Source organism: Nerophis ophidion, linkage group LG13, assembly GCF_033978795.1.
Source record: "Nerophis ophidion isolate RoL-2023_Sa linkage group LG13, RoL_Noph_v1.0, whole genome shotgun sequence".
Lineage (NCBI taxonomy): Eukaryota > Metazoa > Chordata > Actinopteri > Syngnathiformes > Syngnathidae > Nerophis > Nerophis ophidion.
The window spans coordinates 56581285-56607019 of record NC_084623.1 but is presented as its reverse complement, the minus strand read 5'-3'; the positions used below and the strand labels follow the sequence as shown (position 1 = coordinate 56607019).

At 40.3% G+C, this 25735-nt stretch overlaps 1 protein-coding gene across 2 annotated transcripts in view; it reads left to right on the top strand.

Moving 5' to 3' along the window:
- Positions 1 to 14138, top strand: part of fam168a (family with sequence similarity 168 member A) — a 68508-nt gene extending 54370 nt beyond the window's left edge. For both annotated transcript variants that reach the window (XM_061919254.1, XM_061919253.1), the window contains 5 exons: positions 1034 to 1114; positions 7052 to 7197; positions 8562 to 8748; positions 12901 to 13028; positions 13102 to 14138. In XM_061919254.1, the coding sequence (XP_061775238.1) occupies positions 1034 to 1114; positions 7052 to 7197; positions 8562 to 8748; positions 12901 to 13013 (527 nt within the window). In that variant the 3' untranslated portion in view covers positions 13014 to 13028; positions 13102 to 14138. The remainder of the gene's footprint in view (positions 1 to 1033; positions 1115 to 7051; positions 7198 to 8561; positions 8749 to 12900; positions 13029 to 13101) is intronic.
- Positions 14139 to 25735: the final 11597 nt, after the last annotated feature.

Here is a 25735-nt window from a genome sequence, read left to right as displayed (position 1 = left end):
TTTACCTTCCACTTACCACATTTCCTTTCTATTCAACTAGTTTTACTTGATTTTATGCAGTCTAGATTGTATACATTTTCATTAGTTACTCTCATTAAATAATTAATTTGAGTCCAAGTATTCGTCTAATAAAATTAATCGATTAATACTTGTAGCCCTCGTGCCCTAGTTCTAAACATTTTTGACCACAGGGCTCAACTTTTCCATTACAGAGGGATCCGGGGCCCCCTCAATATTAACACTAAATTAGTAATATTACTGGTATTTTTAGTCATATTCAATAATTATATCTAACCTAACCCCGAATTCCAACCCTTGTATCACGGGTTGGAATTTGGGGTTAAATCACCAGAATGATTTCCGAGCGCGGCAACCACTGCTGCTCACTGCTCCCCTCATCTCCTAGGAGGTGAACATGGGGATGAATCAAATGTAGAGGATAATTTTACCATACCTAGTGTGTGTGTGACTATTGTTGGAGCTTTAACTTTAACTTGTTAAATTATATTAAATCATGTGTTAATCACAAATATTTTTTATTTAGGAAAAACAGCTACTAACCAAATATACTGCATAAGAAGGGACTCATAAATAACTGACGGAAAAATGTATTTCCCATCAATAAAGGTGTTGTAAAATAAATACAATTGATAACCAATGTTTTTTTAACTAAATTAAAGTGCGAATTAAATCATACAGCGTCACCACTTTAGTCATAATTTTTGCGCTTTACTAAATTTTTTATGACTTTAGCTCCAGACTTCTTCTGATTGTTTGATATTGTAAATTACTGCCACAAGTGGTGGAAAAGTGTATTACAACTGAGTACGTCTGCAGACAATACGGACCTCAGCTGAAAAACAGATATCTTTGGCGGCCCCATGACGGGCCAGGGCCCTATGGTTAAGAAACACCACCCTAGTGTAATTACTTGTGAAAACACAACTATAACTATTAAAAAATAGTACCCTGTGTGTCAGTTTTTATGTGACTCCCAGTTTTTGTGAATGTCTTTCTCATTGCTGTCCAACAGGCTATCCGGGGGGTTATCCGACCACGGCACCCACATATACGCCAAACCTCTATCAAACAGGAAGTCCTGGGTATCCACCTGGTGAGTCCCGTCACATACGCGACACTAATCACAGACTCCACAAAAAGATGGCTGGAGGATAGATGAGATTTAAGTAGTAGAGGGTTAACCTCCGGGAATACTAAATAAACTAAAATATTATGGCTTTTCAAAATAATCACAATACAGTCGTCCCTTTATAATCGCATTGAATATTTTCATAGATAGAACATTAAAACATGTTTAAGACCTTTTAACTACAGTATTGGAACCTAAATGGTTTTATGTACAGTTGTCTCTTGTTTAATACGGCTAATTGGTTCCAGTGGTAAAATATATTGTTGAAGTATTTTTATAGACTATAATTTTGTTTTTAAATATGTTTTAACATCATTGGAACCATCTAAACAAGAGATAACACCATATATTCACCTGTACACTTCTTCAACCCGACACAGGAGCCTTGGGTGTGTTCTACTGCAGGCAACAGTAGGACTGGACGATACCGGCAAAAAATGATAAATCCGATTATTTTGATTGAAATTTCAATCATTAAATTGTATCACCAAAATTCAACTTTAAATATAACATAATTTAGAATAACAACCAGATATAAATTAGTGACGAACAAGTAAAATAATAGTAACAATAAATTAAAATAACAAGACAGTGGCGAAAAAAAACAATAAAATTCAGTTTTTCATGTTTCCGTATTTTCCGAATAGAACGCAGCGGTGTATAAGGCGTACTGCCGATATTTAGGTCTATTTTCATACAACACGCACTTTTCAACCTTTTTTACCTTCTGGTACCTGCTGATCTGTATAAGTCCTGAAAATTTGCGCTCGTCCGCCATTGTAGTCTGTGCCAACACCGTAGTCGATAAGCTTCTTTTTCTCTACCCTCTTGTTGTGGGACATTCATCCTCCGCAATTGCCATTTCTAATATAAAGTAGTGTAAAGTTCTCTCTTACAGAGAGGTTGTTAATAGTTAACAGTTCCCAAAAAAGTGCAGCTCTTTAACATGAAAAACACCAATTTAAACAATGGCTCCACCGTCATGGAAACAGTAGTCTCCCTGTTGAATAAATCTATGTGTGTATTGTGATCACCACTTTATAATAGACTAGTACTGTTCATATAAAACATATCCTAAAAAATGTTGTGAAGTCGCAAAACTCTGTTTCAATTTTACATAAATCAATATTTTATTCCGAATCATCTCCCATATTTAACGGATTGCTCCTTTTGGTGCATTTTTAGTATCAAACACTCCCACAAACACACAATTAATTAATTGGCGGACTATTGATTTGCACAGTACCGTATTTTTGGGATTATAAATCTCTCCGGAGTATACGTCGCACCGGCCGAAAATGCATAATAAAGAAAGAAAAAAACATATATACGTCGCACTGGAGTATAAATCGCATTTTTGGGGGGAAATTTATTTGATGAAATCCAACACCAAGAATAGACAATTGAAAGGTAATTTAAAATAAATAAAGAATAGTGAACAGTCTAGTTATGTGACACATAAATAACCAACTGAGAAGGTGCCTGGTATGTTAATGTAATATATTATGGTAAAAGTCATTCAAATAACTATAACATATAAAATAGGGGTCGGGAACCTAAAATGTTGAAAGAGCCATATTGGACCAAAATTACAAAAACAAATATGTCTGGAGCCACAAAAAAATAAAAGCCAAATTACATACCAATAGTGTGTCATGAGATATGAATTGAATTAAGAGGATTTAAAGGAAACCAAATGAGCTCAAATATAGCTACAAATGAGGCATAATGATGTGATAGTAATAATGATATGTACATATATCCATCCATCCATCTTCTTCCGCTTATCCGAGGTCGGGTCGCGGGGGCAGCAGCCTAAGCAGGGAAACCCAGACTTCCCTCAAAAATCGATTTTGAATCGAATCCTGACCCCAAGAATCGATATTGAATCAAATCGTGGGACACCCAAAGATTCGCAGCCCTAATGTTTGTGCAACAATAAAACAATCTGTTTTCTTCCTAGTATTCCTTTTTCCAATGTTGAAGGCCTTTGGTGTCAAACACATTGTCCTGCAAAGCACACGTGTCTTTCTTCCATACCGCTCGGTACACAATAACAGTAAATGGAGGGAGCCGTGAATATACTGCGAGTAGAAATCGTCGTCGATGCAATTTATCTCCGATGTAAACGTTTCTGTCAATACCGTCATTTCACGTAACATTAAAGACTCGACACATGCTAACAATGCAATGTGCGAGATGGGAATGTATGATATGCGCACACACACGCACACACACACACACACACACACACACACACACACACACACACACACACACACACACACACACACACACACACAGCAGCTTGTGTCTCATTGTTCCCTCATGAGGTACTAGCTAGCAGCATGTTTAACCTTCAAGCTCCTCCAAGTGGCCACTCACTGTTACTACATCCCACAGCAGACACGCACTCTGGGTTTTACAGCCTGTCATCACGGTGAAGTTTTTATCTGCAAAATATCCCTCAGCTTCAGTGCTGCCGTACTCGCACGGCTGACCATAAATGTCCTATTTCTAACATGCAACGTTATATTGGGAAGAATCAAAACACTACACCAGCGCTCCACATTTGCAGCTTTCTTCAGAAAATACACTCTTTTTGAACGCATGACAAATAAGGGATTCGATTCCGATGTATATTACACATTTTTCCATCTTACCAGGTCACATTGAGTCCATCCGCCCATCCATTTCCTACCGCTTGTCCCTTATGGGGTGGCGGGGGGCGTTGGAGCTTATCTCAGTTGCATTCTGGCGGAAGGCGGCCTACACAGATAGACAACATTCACACTCACATTCACACACTAGGACCAATTTAGTGTTGCCAATCAACCTATCCCCAGGTGCATGTCTTTGGAGGTGGGAGGAAGCCGGAGTACCCGGAGGGAACCCACGCAGTTACGGGGAGAACATGCAAACTCCACACAGAAAGATCCCGAGGCCGAGATGGAACTCGGGACCTTTGTATTGTGGAATGGGTTGGGGTGGGTTAGGGTTAGGCATAAAGCAAAAGAGTTGGTTAGGACTAAGGGTTGGGGTGGGTTAGGGTTAGGCATAAAGAAAAATAGTTGGTTAGGGCTAAGGGTCGGGGTGGGTTAGAGGGTTGGGGTAGAGGTTGGGGTTAGGGTTAGGCATAAAAAAAGGGTTTGTTAGCGCTAAGGGGTGGGGTGGGTTATGGTTAGGGGTTTGGGGTTAGGGTTAGGCATAAAGAAAAAGAGTTTGTTAGGGCTAAGGGTAGGAGTGGGTTAGGGTTAGGCATAAAGAAAAAGAGTTTGTTGGGGTGGGTTAGATGGTTGGGGTAGAGGTTAGGGTTGGGGTTAGGGTTAGGCATAAAAAAAGGGTTGGTTAGGGCTAAGGGTTGGGGTGGGTTATGGTTAGGGGTTTGGGGTTAGGGTTAGGCATAAAGAAAAAGAGTTTGTTAGGGCTAAGGGTTGGGGTGGGTTAGGGTTAGAGGGTTGGGGTTAGGCACAAAGAAAAAGAGTTGGTTAGGGCTAAGGGTTGGGATGGGTTAGATGGTTGGGGTAGAGGTTAGGGTTGGGGTTAGGGTTAGGCATAAAAAAAGGGTTGGTTAGGGCTAAGGGTTGGGGTGGGTTATGGTTAGAGGGTTGGGGTAAGCACAAAGAAAAATAGTTGGTTAGGGCTAAGGGTTGAGGTGGGTTAGGGTTAGGCATAAAAAAAGGGTTGGTTAGGGCTAAGGGTTGGGGTGGGTTATGGTTAGGGGTTTGGGGTTAGGGTTAGGCATAAAGAAAAAGAGTTTGTTAGGGCTAAGGGTTGGGGTGGGTTAGGGTTAGGCATAAAGAAAAAGAGTTTGTTGGGGTGGGTTAGATGGTTGGGGTAGAGGTTGGGGTTAGGGTTAGGCATAAAAAAAGGGTTGGTTAGGGCTAAGGGTTGGGGTGGTTTATGGTTAGAGGGTTGGGGTTAGGGTTAGGCATAAAGAAAATGTGTTGGTTAGGCCTAAGGGTTGGGGTAGAGGTTGGGGTTAGGGTTAGGCATAAAGGAAAAGAGTTGGTTAGGGCTAAGGGTTGGGGTGGGTTGGGGTGGGTTAGGCATAAAGAAAAAGAGTTAGTTAGGGCTAAGGGTTGGGGTGGGTTAGAGGGTTGGGGTAGAGGTTGGTGTTAGGGTTAGGCATAAAAAATGGTTGTCTAGGGCTAAGGGTTGAGGTGGGTTATGGTTAGAGGGTTGGGGTTTGGGGTTAGGGTTAGGCATAAAGAAAAAGAGTCGGTAAGAGCTAAGGGTTGGGGTGGGTTAGGGTTAGAGGGTTGGGGTTATGGTTAAGGTTAAGGTTAGACATAAAGAAAAAGAGTTGGTTAAGGCTAAGTGTTGGGGTGGGTTAGTGTTAGGGTTAAAGTACCAATGATTGTCACACACACACACGAGGTGTGGTGAAATTTGTCCCCTAAATTTGACCCATCCCCTTGTTCACCCCCTGGGAGGTGAGGGGAGCAGTGGCAGCGCCCGGGAATCAGTTTTGGTGATTCAACCCCCAATTCCAACCCTTGATGCTGAGGGCCAAGCAGGGAGGTAATGGGTCCCATTTTCATAGTCTTTGGTATGACTCGGCCGGGGTTTGAACTCACAACCTACCCATCTCAGGGCGGACAGTCTAACCACTAGGCCACTGAGTGGGTTGGGGCTGGGGTTAGTGTTAAGGTTAGTGTTAGGCATAAAGAAAAAGTTGATTGATTAGGGTTGGGGTTAGGGTTAGGCATAAAGAAAAAGTTGATTGGTTAGGGTTAAGGTTAGGCATAAAGAAAAAGAGTTGGTTAGGGTTAGACGGTTAGGGTTGGTTTAATTTGGGGTTAGTCATTTCATTTAAAGTAAAGAAGTTGTCTGTAAAGTAGTACCTCGGTTTTCCTTAGTAGGTCGTTCCAAAAGGTCGGACAAAAAACAATTTGTACGAAAGCCTCACTAATTTTTCTGTGTAAGGAATAATAACTCAAATAACAGAGTCTTCACTTCCAAGTCCGAGTCCATGGTTCTCGCCCGGAAAAGGGTGGAGTGCCATCTCCGGGTTGGGGAGGAGACCCTGCCCCAAGTGGAGGAGTTCAAGTACCTAGGAGTCTTGTTCATGAGTGAGGGAAGAGTGGATGGTGAGATCGACAGGCGGGTCGGTGAGGCGTCTTCAGTAATGCGGACGCTGTACCGATCCGTCGTGGTGAAGAAGGAGCTGAGCCGGAAGGCAAAGCTCTCGGTTTACCAGTCGATTTACGTTCCCATCCTCACTTATGGTCATGAGCTTTGGGTCATGACCGAAAGGATAAGATCACGGGTACAAGCGGCCCAAATGAGTTTCCAGGTCTCTCCCTTAGAGATAGGGTGAGGAGCTCTGCCATCCGGGAGGAACTCAAAGTAAAGCCGCTGCTCCTTCACATGGAGAGGAGCCAGATGAGGTGGTTCGGGCATCTGGTCAGGATGCCACCCGAACGCCTCCCTAGGGAGGTGTTTAGGGCACGTCCAACCGGTAGGAGGCCACGGGGAAGACCCAGGACATGTTGGGTAGACTATGTCTCCTGGCTGGCCTGGGAACGCCTCGGGATCCCCCGGGAAGAGCTAGACGAAGTGGCTGGGGAGAGGGAAGTCTAGGCTTCTCTGCTTAGGCTGCTGCCCCCGCGACCGGACCTCGGATAAGCGGAAGAAGCTGTATAGACTACAGTCTTGTCGACAAAAACTGCAATGAATTGAGGAGGAGGAAGCTAGAGAGAGCCAATCTTTGTACTTTGTCCCGAGTTAATTCTTCAATTCAGTAGTGTTTCTCAACTTCTTTATCAAGGTGCTAGCACTCGCAACTTTCTTTGGCCCCATAAGGTTAAAAAACAAGTAGTATAGTGTATGGGATACTGCGTGAAATCAATTGTTTTGCTCTAACAGTTGCTGCTTTGCTTTTCTGCCACTCTTTAGGATACACTGCAGCGGGCACCCCTTACAAGGTGCCCCCGACCCAGTCTAATGGAGCCCCTCCTCCCTACACTCCCACCCCTACCCCGTACCCGACGGCTATGTACCCCATCCGCAGTGCCTACCCACAGCAGAACTTGTACACGCAGGTAAGGATGATGCATTCAGCAAGTATGCATGTTATGCCGTTTTTTTTAAATGTGCGATAAATAAAAATGCACTGTGACCTACAGAAAATGTCCTTTTGTCGGACATTCGGGATAAAGCTCAGACCGTTGAAGTGCTTCATTTGAACACATTAGATGCAATTCTACATGTGTACAAGTGTTATATGTGCTTTATCAAATATTAACGCTTTTCTTTTAGACCAGTTTACGCTGTCAGATTTTTTTTTCAATCAATCAATCAATTTTTATTTATATAGCCCCAAATGTCTCAAAGGACTGCACAAATCATTACGACTACAACATCCTCGGAAGAACCCACAAAAGGGCAAGGAAAAACTCACACCCAGTGGGCAGGGAGAATTCACATCCAGTGGGACGCCAGTGACAATGCTGACTATGAGAAACCTTGGAGAGGACCTCAGATGTGGGCAAACCCCCCCTCTAGGGGACCGAAACCAATGGATGTCGAGCGGGTCTAACATGATACTGTGAAAGTTCAATCCATAGTGGCTCCAACACAGCCGCGAGAGTTCAGTTCAAAGCGGATCCAAGACAGCAGCGAGAGTCCCGTCCACAGGAAACCATCTCAAGCGGAGGGGGATCAGCAGCGTAGAGATGTCCCCAACCGATACACAGGCGAGCGGTCCATCCTGGGTCTCGACTCTGGACAGCCAGTATTTCATCTATGGTCATCGGACCGGACCCCCTCCACAAGGGAGGGGGGGACATAGGAGAAAAAAGAAAAGAAGCGGCAGATCAACTGGTCTAAAAAGGAGGTCTATTTAAAGGCTAGAGTATACAGATGAGTTTTAAGGATGCTACTGAGGTGGCATCTCGAAGTGTTACCGGTAGGGCATTCCAGAGTACTGGAGCCCGAACGGAAAACGCTCTATAGCCCGCAGACTTTTTTTGGGATCTAGGAATCACTAATAAGCCGGAGTCTTTTTGCCCTCTATTGATATAGATCGGATATTTTTTGCCAGTCTAAACGTTCCAATCTGACTTCCTTGTTCATTTACGGAATCTGTCAACGTTTGTCTTTGCTTTATCGAATGCAAATGACGTTGGAGCCCGTTTTTACTGTAGTGTAGTCTGATAAAGATCACATTGTGCTTGTCTAATCTAACCTCCAGTCAGCATTAGGGTTGGGTATCGAGTATCAAGTATCGATTGGTACTGGGACTAACTTTCCGATTCTCCCGGAATCGTTCAAAAGTTTAAATTTCGATTCCTAGTTGTGATACCCAATTTTAAAAAAACCCTGAAAATATTTAAATTGCTTTATTTGGTGTGTGCTAAAATGTACCAAAGCCTCATGCAGTCTTTCCTGCCCCCCCCCCCCGCAGGGTGCGTACTACACTCAGCCCGTGTACGCAGCTCAGCCGCACGTGATCCACCACACCACCGTGGTGCAGCCAAACAGCATTCCCTCCACAGCCCTCTACCCGGCCCCGGTCCCAGTACCTGCTCCTCGCAACAACGGCATGGCTGCCATGGGGATGGTGGCTGGGACAACCATGGCCATGAGTGCAGGTAAGACTACTTTTGTTTTATCGCTGACACTTGTTACCTGACATCCAAAGCTCTAAATCAGGGCTGTCAAACGTACGGCCCGCAAACAGGTTTTATCCGGCCCGTGGGATTAATTTGCCAAGTGTAAAAATTAACCTGAAATTTTTGAATGGAATAAACAGCTGTTCTAAACGTGTCTACTGGATGTCGCAATAGCAATTATTTGTATCTTTGTAGATAATCCCACATATGTAGAAAATAAACCACATGTTAGTACATCAGTCAAGAAAAATGAGCAAACTACAAAAATAACATCCCGTAATTTAATTTTGATACTTTTTATTTTATTTTGAAAGATTCAAAATGAACGCCAATGAGTCGACTGATGAACATCATCACATAATTTATTCAGAAAATATAAATAACGACAAATGAAGATAGAATACCATTCACCACAACATGTAAGTGTAAAAAAAAACCCAACAACATTATCAATCAATCAATCAATGTTTACTTATATAGCCCTAAATCACTAGTGTCTCAAAGGGCTGCACAAACCACTACGACATCCTCGGTAGGCCCACATAAGGGTAAGGAAAACTCACACCCAGTGGGACATCGGTGACAATGATGACTATGAGAACCTTGGAGAGGAGGAAAGCGATGGATGTCGAGCGGGTCTAACATGATACTGTGAAAGTTCAATCCATAATGGATCCAACACAGTCGCGAGAGTCCAGTCCAAAGCGGATCCAACACAGCAGCGAGAGTCCCGTTCACAGCGGAGCCAGCAGGAAACCATCCCAAGCGGAGGCGGATCAGCAGCGCAGAGATGTCCCCAGCCGATACACGGGCGAGCAGTACATGGCCACCGGATCAGACCGGACCCCCTCCACAAGGGAGAGTGGGACATAGGAGAAAAAGAAAAGAAACGGCAGATCAACTGGTCGAAAAATGGAGTCTATTTAAAGGTTAGAGTATACAAATGGAGTCTATTTAAAAATTAGAGTATACAAATGGAGTCTATTTAAAAATTAGAGTATACAAATAGAGTCTATTTAAAGGCTAGAGTATACAAATGAGTTTTAAGGTGAGACTTAAATGCTTCTACTGTGGTGGCATCTTGAACTGTTACCGGGAGGGCATTCCAGAGTACTGGAGCCCGAAATGAAAACGCTCTATAGCCCGCAGACTTTTTTTGGGCTTTGGGAATCACTAATAACATTATGATTTGTACATTTTCAGAATGTGCTTGTTCTATTTTTAAACAAAGACAACAACCTGAAGTTGTCTTTATTTTTAAGTTATCGTGCCGTGATTTTACCAGTCCGGCCCATTTGGGATTAGATTTTTCTCCATGTGGCCCCCGATCTAAAATGAGTTTGACACCCCTGCTCTAAATGGACTTGTTAATAAAAAAAACAATTTAAATTGTGTTTCAACAAATGCAGAGGATAATTTCGCCACACCTAGTGTGTGTGTGTGTGAGTGACAATGATTGGTACTTTAACTTTATTATTGTGGCCACAGATGTTGCCCAAAAAAACAGTTACCACTCTGCTCCAACTTAAAGGCAGTGTAAGTCCATTCCAGACGGTTAATAATAAAAATGTAAGTGTTTTTCATACCTTAAAGGGGAACATTATCACAATTTCAAAAGGGTTAAAAACAATAAAAATCAGTTCCCAGTGGCTTGTTGTATTTTTTGAAGTTTTTTTCAAAATTTTACCGGTCCCGGAATATCCCTAAATAAAGCTTTAAAGTGCCTTATTTTCGCTATCTTCGAAACCACTATCCATTTCCCTGTGACGTCATACAGTGCTGCCAATACAAACAACATGGCGGTTACCACAGCAACATATAGCGACATTAGCTCGGATTCAGACTCGGATTTCAGCGGCTTAAGCGATTCAACAGATTGCGCATGTATTGAAACAGATGGTCGGAGTATGGAGGCAGATAGCGAAAACGAAATTGAAGAAGAAATTGAAGCTATTGAGCGAATAGCTATTAACGCTATTCGGCCATAACGTGGGTGTACCTAATGAAGTGGCCCATAGCATGGCCGCCTTCTTAGCATCGCCGGTAAAATGTGCGGACCAAACGATCAGGACTTTCGCATCTTGTGACACTGGAGCAACTTAAATCCGTCGATTGGTAAGTGTTTGTTTCGCATTAAATGTGGGTATCTAGTTTCAAATGCACATACAGCTCGCGTAAAAAGCATGTTAGCATCGATTAGCGTAGCATGTTAGCATCGATTAGCTGGCAGTCATGCCGTGACTAAATATGTCTGATTAGCACATAAGTCAACAACATCAACAAAACTCACCTTTGTGATTTCGTTGACTTTATCGTTGCAAATGCATCTGCAGGTTATCCATACATTTCTGTGCCATGTCTGTCTTAGCATCGCCGGTCAAATGTGAAGACACTCTGGTACATTCAATGGGGGTCTGGCGGCAGATTTCCTGCCAGTGGTGCAACTTGAATCCCTCCCTGTTAGTGTTGTTACAACCTCCGACAACACACCCACCAGGCATGATGTCTCCAAGGTTCCAAAAAATTGTCGAAAAAACGGAAAATAACAGAGCTGAAACCCGGTGTTTGTAATATGAAAATGAAAATGGCGGGTGTGTTACCTCGGTGACGTCACGTTCTGACGTCATCACTAAAAGACCGATAAACAGAAAGGCGTTTAATTTGCTAAAATTCACCCGTTTAGAGTTCGGAAATCGGTTAAAAAATACATGGTCTTTTTTCTGCACCATCAAGGTATATATTGACGCTTACATAAGTCTGGTGATAATGTTCCCCTTTAAACTTGTTCTCTGTTTGAATCATTTCACTTGATCAAACCGTTTGTGACATTCCATACTACAAAATAAAAGCCCGTGCTATACGTGCCGACATCGGATCAATATCGGTATCCTCTAGCACAGGGGTAGGGAACCTATGGCTCTTTTGATGACTGCGTCTGGCTCTCGGATAAATCTGAGCTGACATTGCTTAACAGGATAAGTAATGAATAATTCCACTTGTAATCATTGTGTTAGAAATAACATTCAAAATATAAAACATTCACATGCATTTTTATGTTCAAGAAGTTGCGTTAATGGTAAGAAGTCATTTATTTATCATTGGTTAGTGTTGGGCTTGTCCTCCTGGGGGTTCTTCAGACCACCAAGCACCGACATGAGAGCCTGTTTCAGGGTTAAAATATTGTTGTTTTTTTCAATTAGTCTCTCAGTTGCTTTCCAGCAATTCAATCAATCAATGTTTACTTATATAGCCCTAAATCACTAGTGTCTCAAAGGGCTGCACAAACCACCACGACATCCTCGGTAGGCCCACATAAGGGCAAGGAAAACTCACACCCAGTGGGACATCGGCGACAATAATGACTATGAGAACCTTAGAGAGGAGGAAAGCAATGGATGTCGAGCGGGTCTAACATGATACTGTGAAAGTTCAATCCACAATGGATCCAACACAGTCGCGAGAGTCCAGTCCAAAGCGGATCCAACACGGCAGCGAGAGTCCCGTTCACAGCGGAGCCAGCAGGAAACCATCCCAAGCGGAGGCGGATCAGCAGCGCAGAGATGTCCCCAGCCGATACACAGGCAAGCAGTACATGGCCACCGGATCGGACCGGACCCCCTCCACAAGGGAGAGTGGGACATAGAAGAAAAAGAAAAGAAACAGCAGATCAACCTCCATCAATTGTGTTTGTCTCTTTAGTCCTCATTCGCCCTCTGGCTCCAGCCCCAACCCTGTCTCTCCTCCTGGCTGCTGCTTATAACAGAGCAACAGGTGATTAGATAAAAAGGCCCAGGTGGGCCATCTACGCAACTGTCGCTGATTTCGAGGCCGGTCCTGGCAACACCCTGCTTTTCTGCAGGCCCGCAGGCCACGCCCCCTCCACAGTTAGCTTCAGAATAACTATGTTATTACAAAGAATAAGAGACCTATTATACTCTGGAAATGATGGTCTTACTTAAAAATGCACGTGTTTAGTTGTGTTCAGTGTTATAAAAAAAATGATACGGCTCTTAGGGAAATACATTTTAAAATATTTGGCTTCTTGGCTCTCTCAGCCAAAAAGCTTCCCGACCCCTGCTCCAGCACGTCAGATGTCTAAATTGTAACGTCTGCTTCGATAACTCTCCGCAGGGACCCTGCTGACAACGCCTCAGCACGCCCAAATCGGCGCGCACCCCGTGACCGTGCCCACCTACAGGCCCCAGGGCACCCCCGGGTACAGCTACGTGCCACCCCACTGGTAGAGCCCACCCACTAATGTAAGTCTTCTCCTCCCCCAACCCCGGTTCCCCGCCACGGAACCCGCCGCCGACCTCTGCCTTCTCTCTGCAGATCTGGAGTCCACCGTCATATGCAACTGCTCCCGGTAACCATGGGAACTCTGCACCCCGTCTGCAGAACAAAACCTAAAGTGCAACAGCCACTTTAATATCACTCTTAACATTTTTACAAAAGCTGCTTTTATTTTTTTCTATTTTTTTCCCCTCTCTCTCTCTCTTTTTTCTGTTCATTTGCCAACCGGTCATTACCTTCTTTTTATTTTTAGGACTTTTTTCTTTCCTCCCGCTTCTTTCTTTTCTTATCTTTCATTGGAACTCCAGAAGGACGCCTGACCAATTCCGGGTGTTGGTCAGTCCTGTGTGTGTGTTAAAGTGTGTGTGTGCGCGTGTGTGTGTGTGTGTGTGTGTGTGTGTGAGGTTCCTGCCTGCTGCTCAGTCGGCCGGAAAGTATCGTGCACTTATTCCTCAACATCATCTCCATTAGTCCTTGCAAAGACTTACTGACTTATGCTGCCAAAATTTTCAAACAGCACAGTTTTAATCACCAATTTTTTTGTATTTAGTTTCATGCAGGTTGCTGTTTTTTTTAAGTGTTTCCTTTGTCTTGTTTCACATTTTCATTTCACTTTGAATCCTACCTATCTGGTCTTCCAGCACCTCACCTTCTTTCCGTTTCCTGGCGTGTGTTCTATATCTCAGCCGTGCACTTAGCGCACAAGTAGGCAGGACGCCACATACTACGCGGGCTAGTATGTCGTGACACTGCCTGCTTCTTCTTCGTTTTTTTTTTTTTTTAATGTATTAATCGTCGGTCAACGCGTTGGGTTAGAACACTCCCAGTGACGTGTCGTCTCACGCAGGGGCTCCTGTGGTGGGCATAAACAGGACCGCCTTGTGGCACTTACTCCACAGAAGTTACCGCAAAAATCCACGTTTCGTAGGCGTAGAAGGCGGGGAAAAGGGAGTTGTCAAGGGATCGTGCTGGAAGTGAACACGTCGGGCTGCGTGCGCCCAGGCGAGAACCAATAACCGAGCTCTTCCCGCGGGAAAAAAAAAATGCACAGTTTATGCCAAACCAGCCGCACAAAACATCCACCTCAGTCAAAAATAACGAGTTGCGATTACTGTATTTCTTTGAATTGCCGCCGGGGCGCTTGTTAATTTAAAACCTCTTCTCACTCCGGCGTTTACCAAAGGCATGCGGTAAATTTAGGCCTGCGCTTATAAGATTAGATTAGATTTAGGTTTATTGGTCCCCGTTGGGGAAATTCATTTTCACTGCCGTACGTTTAAACATAAAGACGTTGCACATCACAAAACAAAGATAACACAAAGACGTGGGGCGGCATAGCTCAGTTGGTAGTGAAGTGAAGTGAATGATATTTATATAGCGCTTTTTCTCTTGTGACTCAAAGCGCTTTACATAGTGAAACCCAATATCTGAGTTACATTCACACCAGTGTGGGTGGCACTGGAAGCAGGTGGGTAAAGTGTCTTGCCCAAGGACACAACGGCAGTGACTAGGATGGTGGAAGCAGGAATCGAACCTGCAACCCTCATGTTGCTGGCACGGCCACTCTACCAACCGAGCTAAACCGCCGGTGCCAGCAACTTGAGGGTTGCAGGTTCGATTCCCGCTTCCGCCATCCTAGTCATTGCCGTTGTGTCCTTGGGCAAGGCACTTTACCCACCTGCTCCCAGTGCCACCCACACTGGTTTAAATGTAACTTAGATATTGGGTTTGACTATGTAAAGCGCTTTGAGTCACTAGAGAAAAGCGCTATATAAATATATTTCACACATTTCACATCATACATGACCGACAGATAAATTTGAGTGTGATGTAAGGATACCATCATGAAAAGCACATTTAATTAAAAAAAACGTTATTATGGTCTTACCTTTACTTATAAAAGAAGTCCATGTGCAGCTCCTTCTGATCAAAAGCATCGATAACTTGTTTACAGAAGTCTTCCTTATCTTTCTTCAGTTTTAAAAGTCTCTGTCTCAATAGAGATCTTCCTTTTTTACCACCTGCTTCGATTGAAAGTCCAGTTTAGAAAACCGTTTTATTTTAGATATGTAATCCTCCATGTTAAAAGTGCAAGCGAGAGGAAAAAAATCAACGATCGCTGCTTGTTGTCACTTCTTCTGCAGCCGAGTAGTCGCAAGAAGGATCACTAGCGCCCTCTACCACCAGCAGGCGGGAGTCATTTAATGACTCATATTTGACACACGCAGCTAAGGTATATTAATAAAACATAGCTGCTTACTGTCCTTTTTAGCATATTCAATAGCTTTGACTTTAAATCCTACTGAATAGCTCTTAATCTTCTTCCCTTTATGCGATTTCAAATGATTGAAATCAGCCTCCTCCAATTTGAAAATCATGACAGGTGAAGTGTCACTCGTGACGTGACGAGTTTGACCCGGTGGAAATTTTAGGCATTTGCTAATTATTTGGCAAAATGAGCGGAAATTCTTAACATGCGAGAATAAAAATAATATTTTTCGAAACGAGTTTGTCCCGGCAGTAATTCTAGTCAGGTGCATACTATATACCCGGCGGCAATTCAAGGAAATACGGTAATCACAAAAATAGTACATGAATCATGTATCATCACACATTTATTTTGACTCCTAATCCAGAGGTTTTTACTTACTCAACAACCGATATCAAATATTAACATCTTCCTCTTGGTCTTGTTTGATTGATTGAAACTTGTATTAATAGATCGCTCAGTACAGTACCGTATTTTTGGGATTATAAATCGCTCCGGAATATACGTCGCACCGGCCGAAAATGCATAATAAAGAATGAAAAAAACTTATAAGTCGCATTGGAGTATAAGTCTCATTTTTGGGGTAAATTTATTTGATAAAATCCAACAGCTAGAATAGATATTTGAAAGGCAATTTGAAATAAATAAAGAATAGTGAACAACAGGCTGAATAAGTGTACGTTATATGAGGCATAAATAACCAACTGCTATGTTAACCTAACATATTATGGTAAGAGTCGTTCAAATAACTATAACATATAGAACATGCTATAACTTTACCAAACAATCTCTCACTCCTAATCCGTAAATCCCATGAAATCTTCTTCCTCGATGTCGCTTCTAAACAACTCTGCCAACTCCAAAGGTATGCGTCGCTTCCTCTTGTCGTTTTCTGCTGCATATTTCACTACGTCCAGCTTGTAATCTGCAGTACATGATTGCCTTTTCGGTGCCATTTTTGTTCAGCCCTTCTCAGTTTTTATAAGTTAACGCCAACGATGAAACAATCCATTTTAATAGCTACGACAGTAGCATTTCATTACCCACAATGCACTTCTGCCATGACCCTCCCCCGCCCAATTCTTATTGGTTGACGTGTTTTGACGATTGCTGACACTTTCTTCGTCTCTTCCGCGAATGAGCGAAATAATATTATTTGATATTTTACAGTAATGTGTTAATAATTTCACAGATAAGTCGCTCCGGAGTATAAGTCGCACCCCCGGCCAAACTATGGAAAAAAACTGCGACTTATAGTCCGAAAAATACGGTATATGTTTGCTAGGGGTGTGGGAAAAATCGATTCGAATTTGAATCGCGATTCCCACGTTTTGCGATTCAGAATCGATTCTCATTTTTTTTTTAAATCTATTTTTTTTTTTATTGATTTTTCGTTCCGGAGTATATGTCGCACCCCCGGCCAAACTATGGAAAAAAACTGCGACTTATAGTCCGAAAAATACGGTATATGTTTGCTAGGGGTGAGGGAAAAAATCGATTTGAATTTGAATCGCGATTCCCACGTTGTGCGATTCAGAATCGATTCTCAATTTTTTTTTAAATCTATTTTTTTTTTAATTGATTTTTCGCTCCGGAGTATATGTCGCACCCCCGGCCAGACTATGGAAAAAAACTGCGACTTATAGTCCGAAAAATACGGTATATGTTTGCTAGGAGTGTGGGAAAAAATCGATTCGAATTTGAATCGCGATTCCCACGTTGTGCGATTCAGAATCGATTCTCATTCTTTAAAAAATCTTTTTTTTTTTAATTGATTTTTCGCTCCGGAGTATATGTCGCACCCCCGGCCAAACTATGGAAAAAAACGGCGACTTATAGTCCGAAAAATACGGTATATGTTTGCTAGGGGTGTGGGAAAAAATCGATTCGAATTTGAATCGCGATTCCCACGTTGTGCGATTCAGAATCGATTCTCATTCTTTAAAAAATCTTTTTTTTTTTTTTATTGATTTTTCGCTCCGGAGTATAAGTCGCACCCCCGGCCAGACTATGGAAAAAAACTGCGACATATAGTCCGAAAAATACGGTATATGTTTGCTAGGGGTGTGGGAAAAAATCGATTTGAATTTTGAATCGGGATTCCCACGTTGTGCGATTCGGAATCGATTCTCATTTTTTTTTAAATCTATTATTTTTTTTCATTGATTTTTCGCTCCGGAGTATATGTCGAACCCCCGGCCAGGCTATGAAAAAAAACTGCGACTTATAGTCCGAAAAATACGGTATATGTTTGCTAGGGGTGTGGGAAAAAATCGATTCGAATTTGAATCGCGATTCCCACGTTGTGCGATTCAGAATCGATTCTCATTCTTTAAAAAATCTTTTTTTTTTTTAATTGATTTTTCGCTCCGGAGTATATGTCGCACTATGAAAAAAAACTGCGACTTATAGTCCGAAAAATACGGTATATGTTTGCTAGGGGTGTGGGAAAAAATCGATTCGAATTTGAATCGGGATTCCCACGTTGTGCGATTCAGAATCGATTCTCATTCTTTAAAAAATCTTTTTTTTTTTTAATTGATTTTTCGCTCCGGAGTATATGTCGCACCCCCGGCCAGGCTATGAAAAAAAACTGCGACTTATAGTCCGAAAAATACGGTATATGTTTGCTAGGGGTGTGGGAAAAAATCGATTCGAATTTGAATCGCGATTCCCACGTTGTGCGATTCAGAATCGATTCTCATTCTTTAAAAAATATATATATTTTTTTAATTGATTTTTCGCTCCGGAGTATATGTCGCACCCCCGGCCAGACTATGAAAAAAAACTGCGACTTATAGTCCGAAAAATACGGTATATGTTTGCTAGGGGTGTGGGAAAAAATCGATTCGAATTTGAATCGCGATTCCCACGTTGTGCGATTCAGAATCGATTCTCATTCTTTAAAAAATCTTTTTTTTTTTTTATTGATTTTTCGCTCCGGAGTATATGTCGAACCCCCGGCCAAACTATGGAAAAAAACTGCGACTTATAGTCCGAAAAATACGGTATATGTTTGCTAGGGGTGTGGGAAAAAATCGATTCGAATTTGAATCGCGATTCCCACGTTGTGCGATTCAGAATCGATTCTCATTCTTTAAAAAATCTTTTTTTTTTTTTTATTGATTTTTCGCTCCGGAGTATATGTCGCACCCCCGGCCAGGCTATGAAAAAAAACTGCGACTTATAGTCCGAAAAATACGGTATATGTTTGCTAGGGGTGTGGGAAAAAATCGATTCGAATTTGAATCGCGATTCCCACGTTGTGCGATTCAGAATCGATTCTCATTCTTTAAAAAATATATATATTTTTTTAATTGATTTTTCGCTCCGGAGTATATGTCGCACCCCCGGCCAGACTATGAAAAAAAACTGCGACTTATAGTCCGAAAAATACGGTATATGTTTGCTAGGGGTGTGGGAAAAAATCGATTCGAATTTGAATCGCGATTCCCACGTTGTGCGATTCAGAATCGATTCTCATTCTTTAAAAAATCTTTTTTTTTTTTTATTGATTTTTCGCTCCGGAGTATATGTCGAACCCCCGGCCAAACTATGGAAAAAAACTGCGACTTATAGTCCGAAAAATACGGTATATGTTTGCTAGGGGTGTGGGAAAAAATCGATTCGAATTTGAATCGCGATTCCCACGTTGTGCGATTCAGAATCGATTCTCATTTTTTTTTAAATCTATTTTTTTTTAATTGATTTTTCGCTCCGGAGTATATGACGCTATGAAAAAAAACTGCGACTCATAGTCCGAAAAATACGGTACATATTCCGTACAATTGACCACTAAATGGTAAAACCCCAATAAGTTTTTCAACTTGTTTAAGTCGGGGTCCACGTTAATCATCCATCCATTTTCTACTGCTTGTGGAAATATAAACATAAATCGATTTAGAATCAGGATTAATATTGCATTTTTTTTTCCCCCAGACGAAATTTTTTTTTTTAAGATTTCTTAAAAAAATAATTCCTTTTTTTAACCAATTTTTTAAAAATATAAATTGATTTAGTATTGGAATTAACACTGCATTTTTTTTCCCAGACCAAAAAATATATTTTTTAAGAATCCTTAAAAAGGACACTTTTTTTTTTAATTGATTTTTGAAAATTCTAAATCGATTTAGAATCGGTGTAGCTTAGGCTGCTGCCCCCGCGACCCGACCTCGGCTAAGCGTAAGAAGATGGATGGATGGATAAAAAAACACGTAAAAATAGATGATATTGAGGAAGAAAAAATAAGTGATGCCTTACTTACTTAACGACATCTTTATTTCAAGTTTTTTTAAGCAAATCTCTGTTTATTGGTTCTCAGCTTGGGGACAAAGTTAAAGTTTGGCATTTTCAGGAGTTACTGAAAAAAAAAAAAAAAACGTCAAGTGGGGGGCGGGCTTTGTAATAAAAAGCATTTATAGCAGAAGTATGTTGACAAGGTGGCTTAATATTGCAATAAAATATGAGGGAATGCCTCAAACTCTCTCTAAAAAGGGAGAAAAAAAAAGATTCCAGGCTCTATAAGAAGCCGCATTAATAACCGTTACACGTAATAGTAGAACATATCGACAATTTGGATATGGAATAACTTTGTGTGGCACTGTTGCACAAAAAATTAGCCAAAATAAACAACTATAACGTAATGCTAAGCAAGCAGGTACCTAGGCTTTTTTTTTTTTAGTAACGCTATTCATATTGTAATGACACATAATTAAAAAAAAAAGTGTTTGAGGTTTGTACACGAGAGCAATAATGCTCCAAAACACTGCTGTCGGAGGAAAAGGCATCTATTTTTTTTATCCACCTTTCTTTAGTTTACGTGCCTGAATTTCAAAGTAAAACATTTGAAACCCCTCAAAAAATACAAAAAATAGATTTTTCTTGCGACAGCAGTAATGTTATTAGTCTTAAGATTTATTTAACTGACAGTATTTTTTTCCTTTGTTCACTCTGGTCAAGTCGGCATAATGGTAATATTCAGGTGTCTCACTATAGCATCGGATATGTTAAGTTTAGGTTAAAAAGAAAAAGCAAAAAAAAAACAACAAAAAAAAGCAGTATATTTAAACAGCAAGTGGTACAGTTCTGTATTTCTAGCTAAGCATGGTTGCATCATTGTGGCAGCTACTGTTTGTGCTTTAGATATTTCATTTCAGCTCCTTTTTCCTTTCTGTCGTGTGTTTTGTCATGCGGGGGGGGGGGGGCGAGGCGGAGGTCGGGGGGTCTGGGTTTGAGTTTTTGCCTCCGTGGCGGTGTGAAGGGGAAAGAGATGATGCACTATTATCTGCTCACAGGTGGTTGTTTTGAGCACGCCGCGGTGAGCCGGAGTCACACGCAGGATTCTCACAGGCATGAGGTAAAAACTCCCCCCCCCACCCCTCCCAGACCCGATGAATGAGTGGGTGAGCATGTTTGTCTTGTCTCCTTTGTGCCATAATTCTCTGTTGTTCAGTAGCGCTTCTTTCGTCTCCTAGGTAACCGGTGAACTCTTGTTGTTGCGTCTTGCTTCCTGTGAATCTCGTTTTTGTACGACTGTCCTTTTTGATCGATTAACGCTCTCCTCTTTTCTATTCGGCCATACCAACGCAGAATGACCACTCTCTCTCTCTCCCCTTTTCATTCCGACGCTCGCCTCTTAACATTCAGCCCCGACTTTTGAAATGCTCACTGCTCGTTTTGACACAAGTATGGAAAAGAAAGGCAAATAAATGCTACTAATTAGGGATGTGACTCTTTGGGCACCGAACGATGCGATTTCCATTCCCGGTGTGACGGTTCTCGAACCAAAGCGCTTCTCCATGCAAACCGATTCTCACAATGTACTATTTGGTCAAAGAATTATAATGAAACTTTTTCAAAACGGGATGCAGGCTAGAAAAACTTCATTTTTTTTTTTGACAATATATATTTCTTAAGAATCCTTTAAAAAAAATAGTTTTTTTTAATCGATTTTTGAAAAATATAAATCGATTTGGAATCGGGATTGATACTGCATTTTTTATTTTTTTTTCAAGCAAAAAAAGTATTTTTTAAGAATTCTTAAAAAAAAAAATCCCTTTTTTAATCGATATTTGAAAAATATAAATAGATTTAAAATCAGGATTAATACTGCATTTTTTAATTTTTTTTTCCCCAGACAAAAAATTTAAATTTTTTTAAGAATCCTTTAAAAAAAAAAATATATATATATATATATGAATTTTTGGAAAATATAAATCAATTTAGAATCAGGATTAATAATGCTTTTTTTTTTTTTTTTCCAGACGGAAAAACATATTTTTAAGAATCTTTAAAAATATATATAATCCTTTTTTCAATCGATTTTTTGAAAAACATAAATCAATTTAAAATCGTGATTAATGCTGCATAATTTTCTTTTATTTTTTAAGTTTTTTGCCCCAGACAAAAAAAAATATTTTTTAAGAGCATATATATATATATATATATTTTGTTTGTTTGTTTGTTTGTTTGTTTGTTTGTTTTTTTTAAAATATAAATAAATTTAGAATCAGGATTAATAATGCATTTTTTTTTATTTTTCCAGATGAAAAAATATATTTTTAAGAATCCTTAAAAAAATATACAATCCTTTTTTCAATCGATTTTTTGGAAAAATATAAATCGATTTAAAATCGGGATTAATGCTGCATAATTGTATTTTAATTTTTAATTTTTTTGCCCCAGACAAAAAAAAATATTTTTTAAGAACATATATAGAGTTTTGAAAAATATAAATCAATTTAGAATCAGGATTAATAATGCAATTTTTTTTTTTTTTTTTTCCCCAGACGAAAAAACATATTTTTAAGAATCCTTAAAAAAATATACAATCCTTTTTTCAATCGATTTTTTGAACAATATAAATCGATTTAAAATTGGTATTAATGCTGCATAATTTTCTTTTATTTAATTTTTTTGCTCCAGACAAAATTTTTTATTTTTTAAGAATCCTTAAAGAAAAAAAAAAGTTATCAATTTTTGAAAAATATAAATCGATTTAGAATCAGTATAAATAATGCAATATTTTTTGTGATTTTTTTTTTTTCCACACAAAAAAATATATTTTAAAATTCCTTTAAAAAAAAGTAATTAATTTTTCAACTGATTCAAAATACATATATATATATAAATCGATTTAGAATCGGGATTAATACTGCATTTTTTTTCCCCAGACTAAAAAGTATATTTTTTTAAGAATACTTAAAAACAACCAATTTTTTTTTTTTTATCGATTTGAAAAATACAAATCGATTGACAATCGGTATTTAAAGAAATAGCAATTCGGATGTGAATCGATTATTGTACTAAGTATAATAATCGTAAGAAAATGAAGCGCCTTCTGGTTGCATGAAGATGGCCTAAAATCATCTTTTTAAAAGTTTATTCTTAAAAAAAACAAAACGTTTTAATTTAAATTAATAATGAAAAAAAAAATATATATATATATATATTTGACCCCCAATTTTTTTTCTTTAAAAGGTATTCTTAAGAAATATATATATTTTTAATCGATTTTTGAAAATTACAAATCCCTTTAGAATCAAAATAAATCAGAATCGCAATTCAGGTGTGCACCACTACTTCTGATACAGGTGGTCATAGAGTTTTAAACCAGTTCCAGTAACTATTAAAGAAATAAGAATAACAAGTTGTGTAATTATTTGAAGACCAAATGAACCTATTTGGGTTATTTGCGTTATGGCCAAAAATCCCTAAATCGGTTGCGCCGTTTTATACGCCGCAGGGTACAAAGCGTGGGTAAAAAAGTAGCGGCTTGTAGTCCGGAATTTAGGGTAAACTAATAACCACTGAAACACACAAAAATGTGTTCTCATGTAAAATTTAACCATTTTTAACTGGAGTTAAATGTGTCCTTTATGGAGCAAAGTTAGGTTTTAATGCCTGGGCACCTACAAAATACAATTTTAGCCCAAAACCTTTTGTCAGTGTGTCAGAATAAAACCTCAAGTACTTAATATTGTGGTTCTACTTCTCAGTGTCACACCCACTTTTGCCCATCACCCCACCGAGTCAATTCCAACACAAAAAAAGGATTAAATCCAGCGAGCCGCAAACGTATGAACATTAGAATTAGACTTTGGGAGCACTGAAGGTGTTTTTCTAGAAACGACGAGCTTGGTGGTGCTTATTGATTTTATCTGGAACATTTCTCTCACAGCACACCTGCTTTATTTACACTGTTTGCAGTCCCTCGCCATTCCTCGCCGCTCCATTGCAGTTAGTTAGCACTTCAAGTGGAAATGGGCGGTGAAACACATCGATGTGTTCATTCTGTCTTTTTTCAAATTTTATTTTAATTCACTTTATTTAGCGAAAATGCGACCAAACACACCTCTTTTTCTTGCATTCTTCCATTTTCAAGCATGGTCAGCATATAACCCCCCCAACCCAAAAACGTTGTCTTTGTTGGAATTTTATTTTGAAATACAAACAATACATTTGAAAAATAAAGTGTTTTTTTTGTGCAAAAAATACTCAAAAGTGGTTTAATCAGGTTTATATTGTATTTCAAAAAATTAGGGCTGGGCTGGGACCGGTGCGGCGTCTTCAGTAATGCGGACGTTGTACCGATCCGTTGTGGTGAAGAAGGAGCTGAGCCGGAAGGCAAAGCTCTCAATTTACCGGTCGATCTACGTTCCCATCCTCACCTATGGTCATGAGCTTTGGGTCATGACCGAAAGGATAAGATCACGGGTACAAGCGGCCCAAATGAGTTTCCAGGTCTCTCCCTTAGAGATAGGGTGAGAAGCTCTGCCATCCGGGAGGAACTCAAAGTAAAGCCGCTGCTCCTCCACATGGAGAGGAGCCAGATGAGGTGGTTCGGGCATCTGGTCAGGTTGCCACCCGAACGCCTCCCTAGGGAGGTGTTTAGGGCACGTCCAACCGGTAGGAGGCCACGGGGAAGACCCAGGACACGTTGGGAAGACTATGTCTCCCGGCTGGCCTGGGAACGCCTCGGGATCCCCCGGGAAGAGCTAGACGAAGTGGCTGGGGAGAGGGAAGTCTGGGTTTCCCTGCTTAGGCTGTTGCCCCCGCGACCCGACCTCGGATAAGCGGAAGAAGATGGATGGAAGGGCTGGGCAACGATTAAAATTTTTAATCGAAGTTAATCGCACTATTTCTCCGATTAATCGCGATTAACCGCATTGTATACGCAAAGCCCAATAATGAATTCAAAAGTAGTGTGTAGTGCACCTTTATTGGAATATTCTCCCACATGAACAAAAGCGCCAAAACATTTGTTGTGCAAACACAATTTAAATCAGTCCTTGTTAAACAGTAGCAGTTAAATAGCATATTTTATGAAAATCAACTCCAAAAAATGTAAATACAAACATTTAAGCTTATTGCCACTGCCAGGGTATTTAAGTTATCCTGTTTGTTATGGAAAATAAATATAATCTACATACAAATCTCTGAGCCACAATCATAACATCTGAACAGGCAATTTCGGAAATAACAGCAGAAACATTTTTTTTTATCAGGGATCTTATGTTTAAAAAACCTATATTATAGGTAGTGGGCTGTTTTAGGGAATTTTTGATCAAATTATCCGTAGTAGCAATATTAATAATGTTGTGTTTATTCTGCGTAGTGCACTTAAAATAATTATGACCATATCTAGGAATTGATATGATGGGAATTTTCCGATTGTTTGCTTGGTGCTTTGATAAACTGAAGGCATCATATACATGGTACTATATTGTGATGTTATGAGCCAGGGAATAAAAGAACTACCCTACCCAGCATGCAACAGGAGTGAGGGCATCTTGTATGTTGTGATATGCACGCTCTGAAAGTAAACGTTAAGAACTCAGCCAACACTCCTGGTCTGCATTATTGATAAATAGACAGACAACACATATACTCCGCTGCTTCACAGGCCGCTGGATGTAGCCGGCAAAGTATTCCCATGCTAGCTAGCACGCGTTATTCAGTCCAAAACGGCCCGATCTATCCACATCCAGAATTGTCTGGCGGTCGTAAGTGATCCCGGAGTGACCACGCTGTAAGCCAGCCAGGAAATTTGCAGAATTGTCCGGTATTTTTGCCAAATGTTCCATCTTTACCAAGAGCCCCTCCACGCCATCTTGTTAAGAAAAGGCGTTAACAAAATAAAAGCATGTAAACAACGTACGCAAATGTGCGATAAAATAATTGTCGGCGTTAATAGATTGATGAGTTAACTCGTAATTAACGCACTAATTTGCCCACCCCTACAAAAAATACAAGAAATAAATGTACTGCTTATGTGATTAATCACCCAAAAAGTGTATAAACGCGGATTAATGACGCAATTTATTTTGAGCGCACAGGTTAAAACAGTTTTAACTAAATAAATGAATAAAAATAAAAATTTATTTCGGGGACTCTGTTGATAAA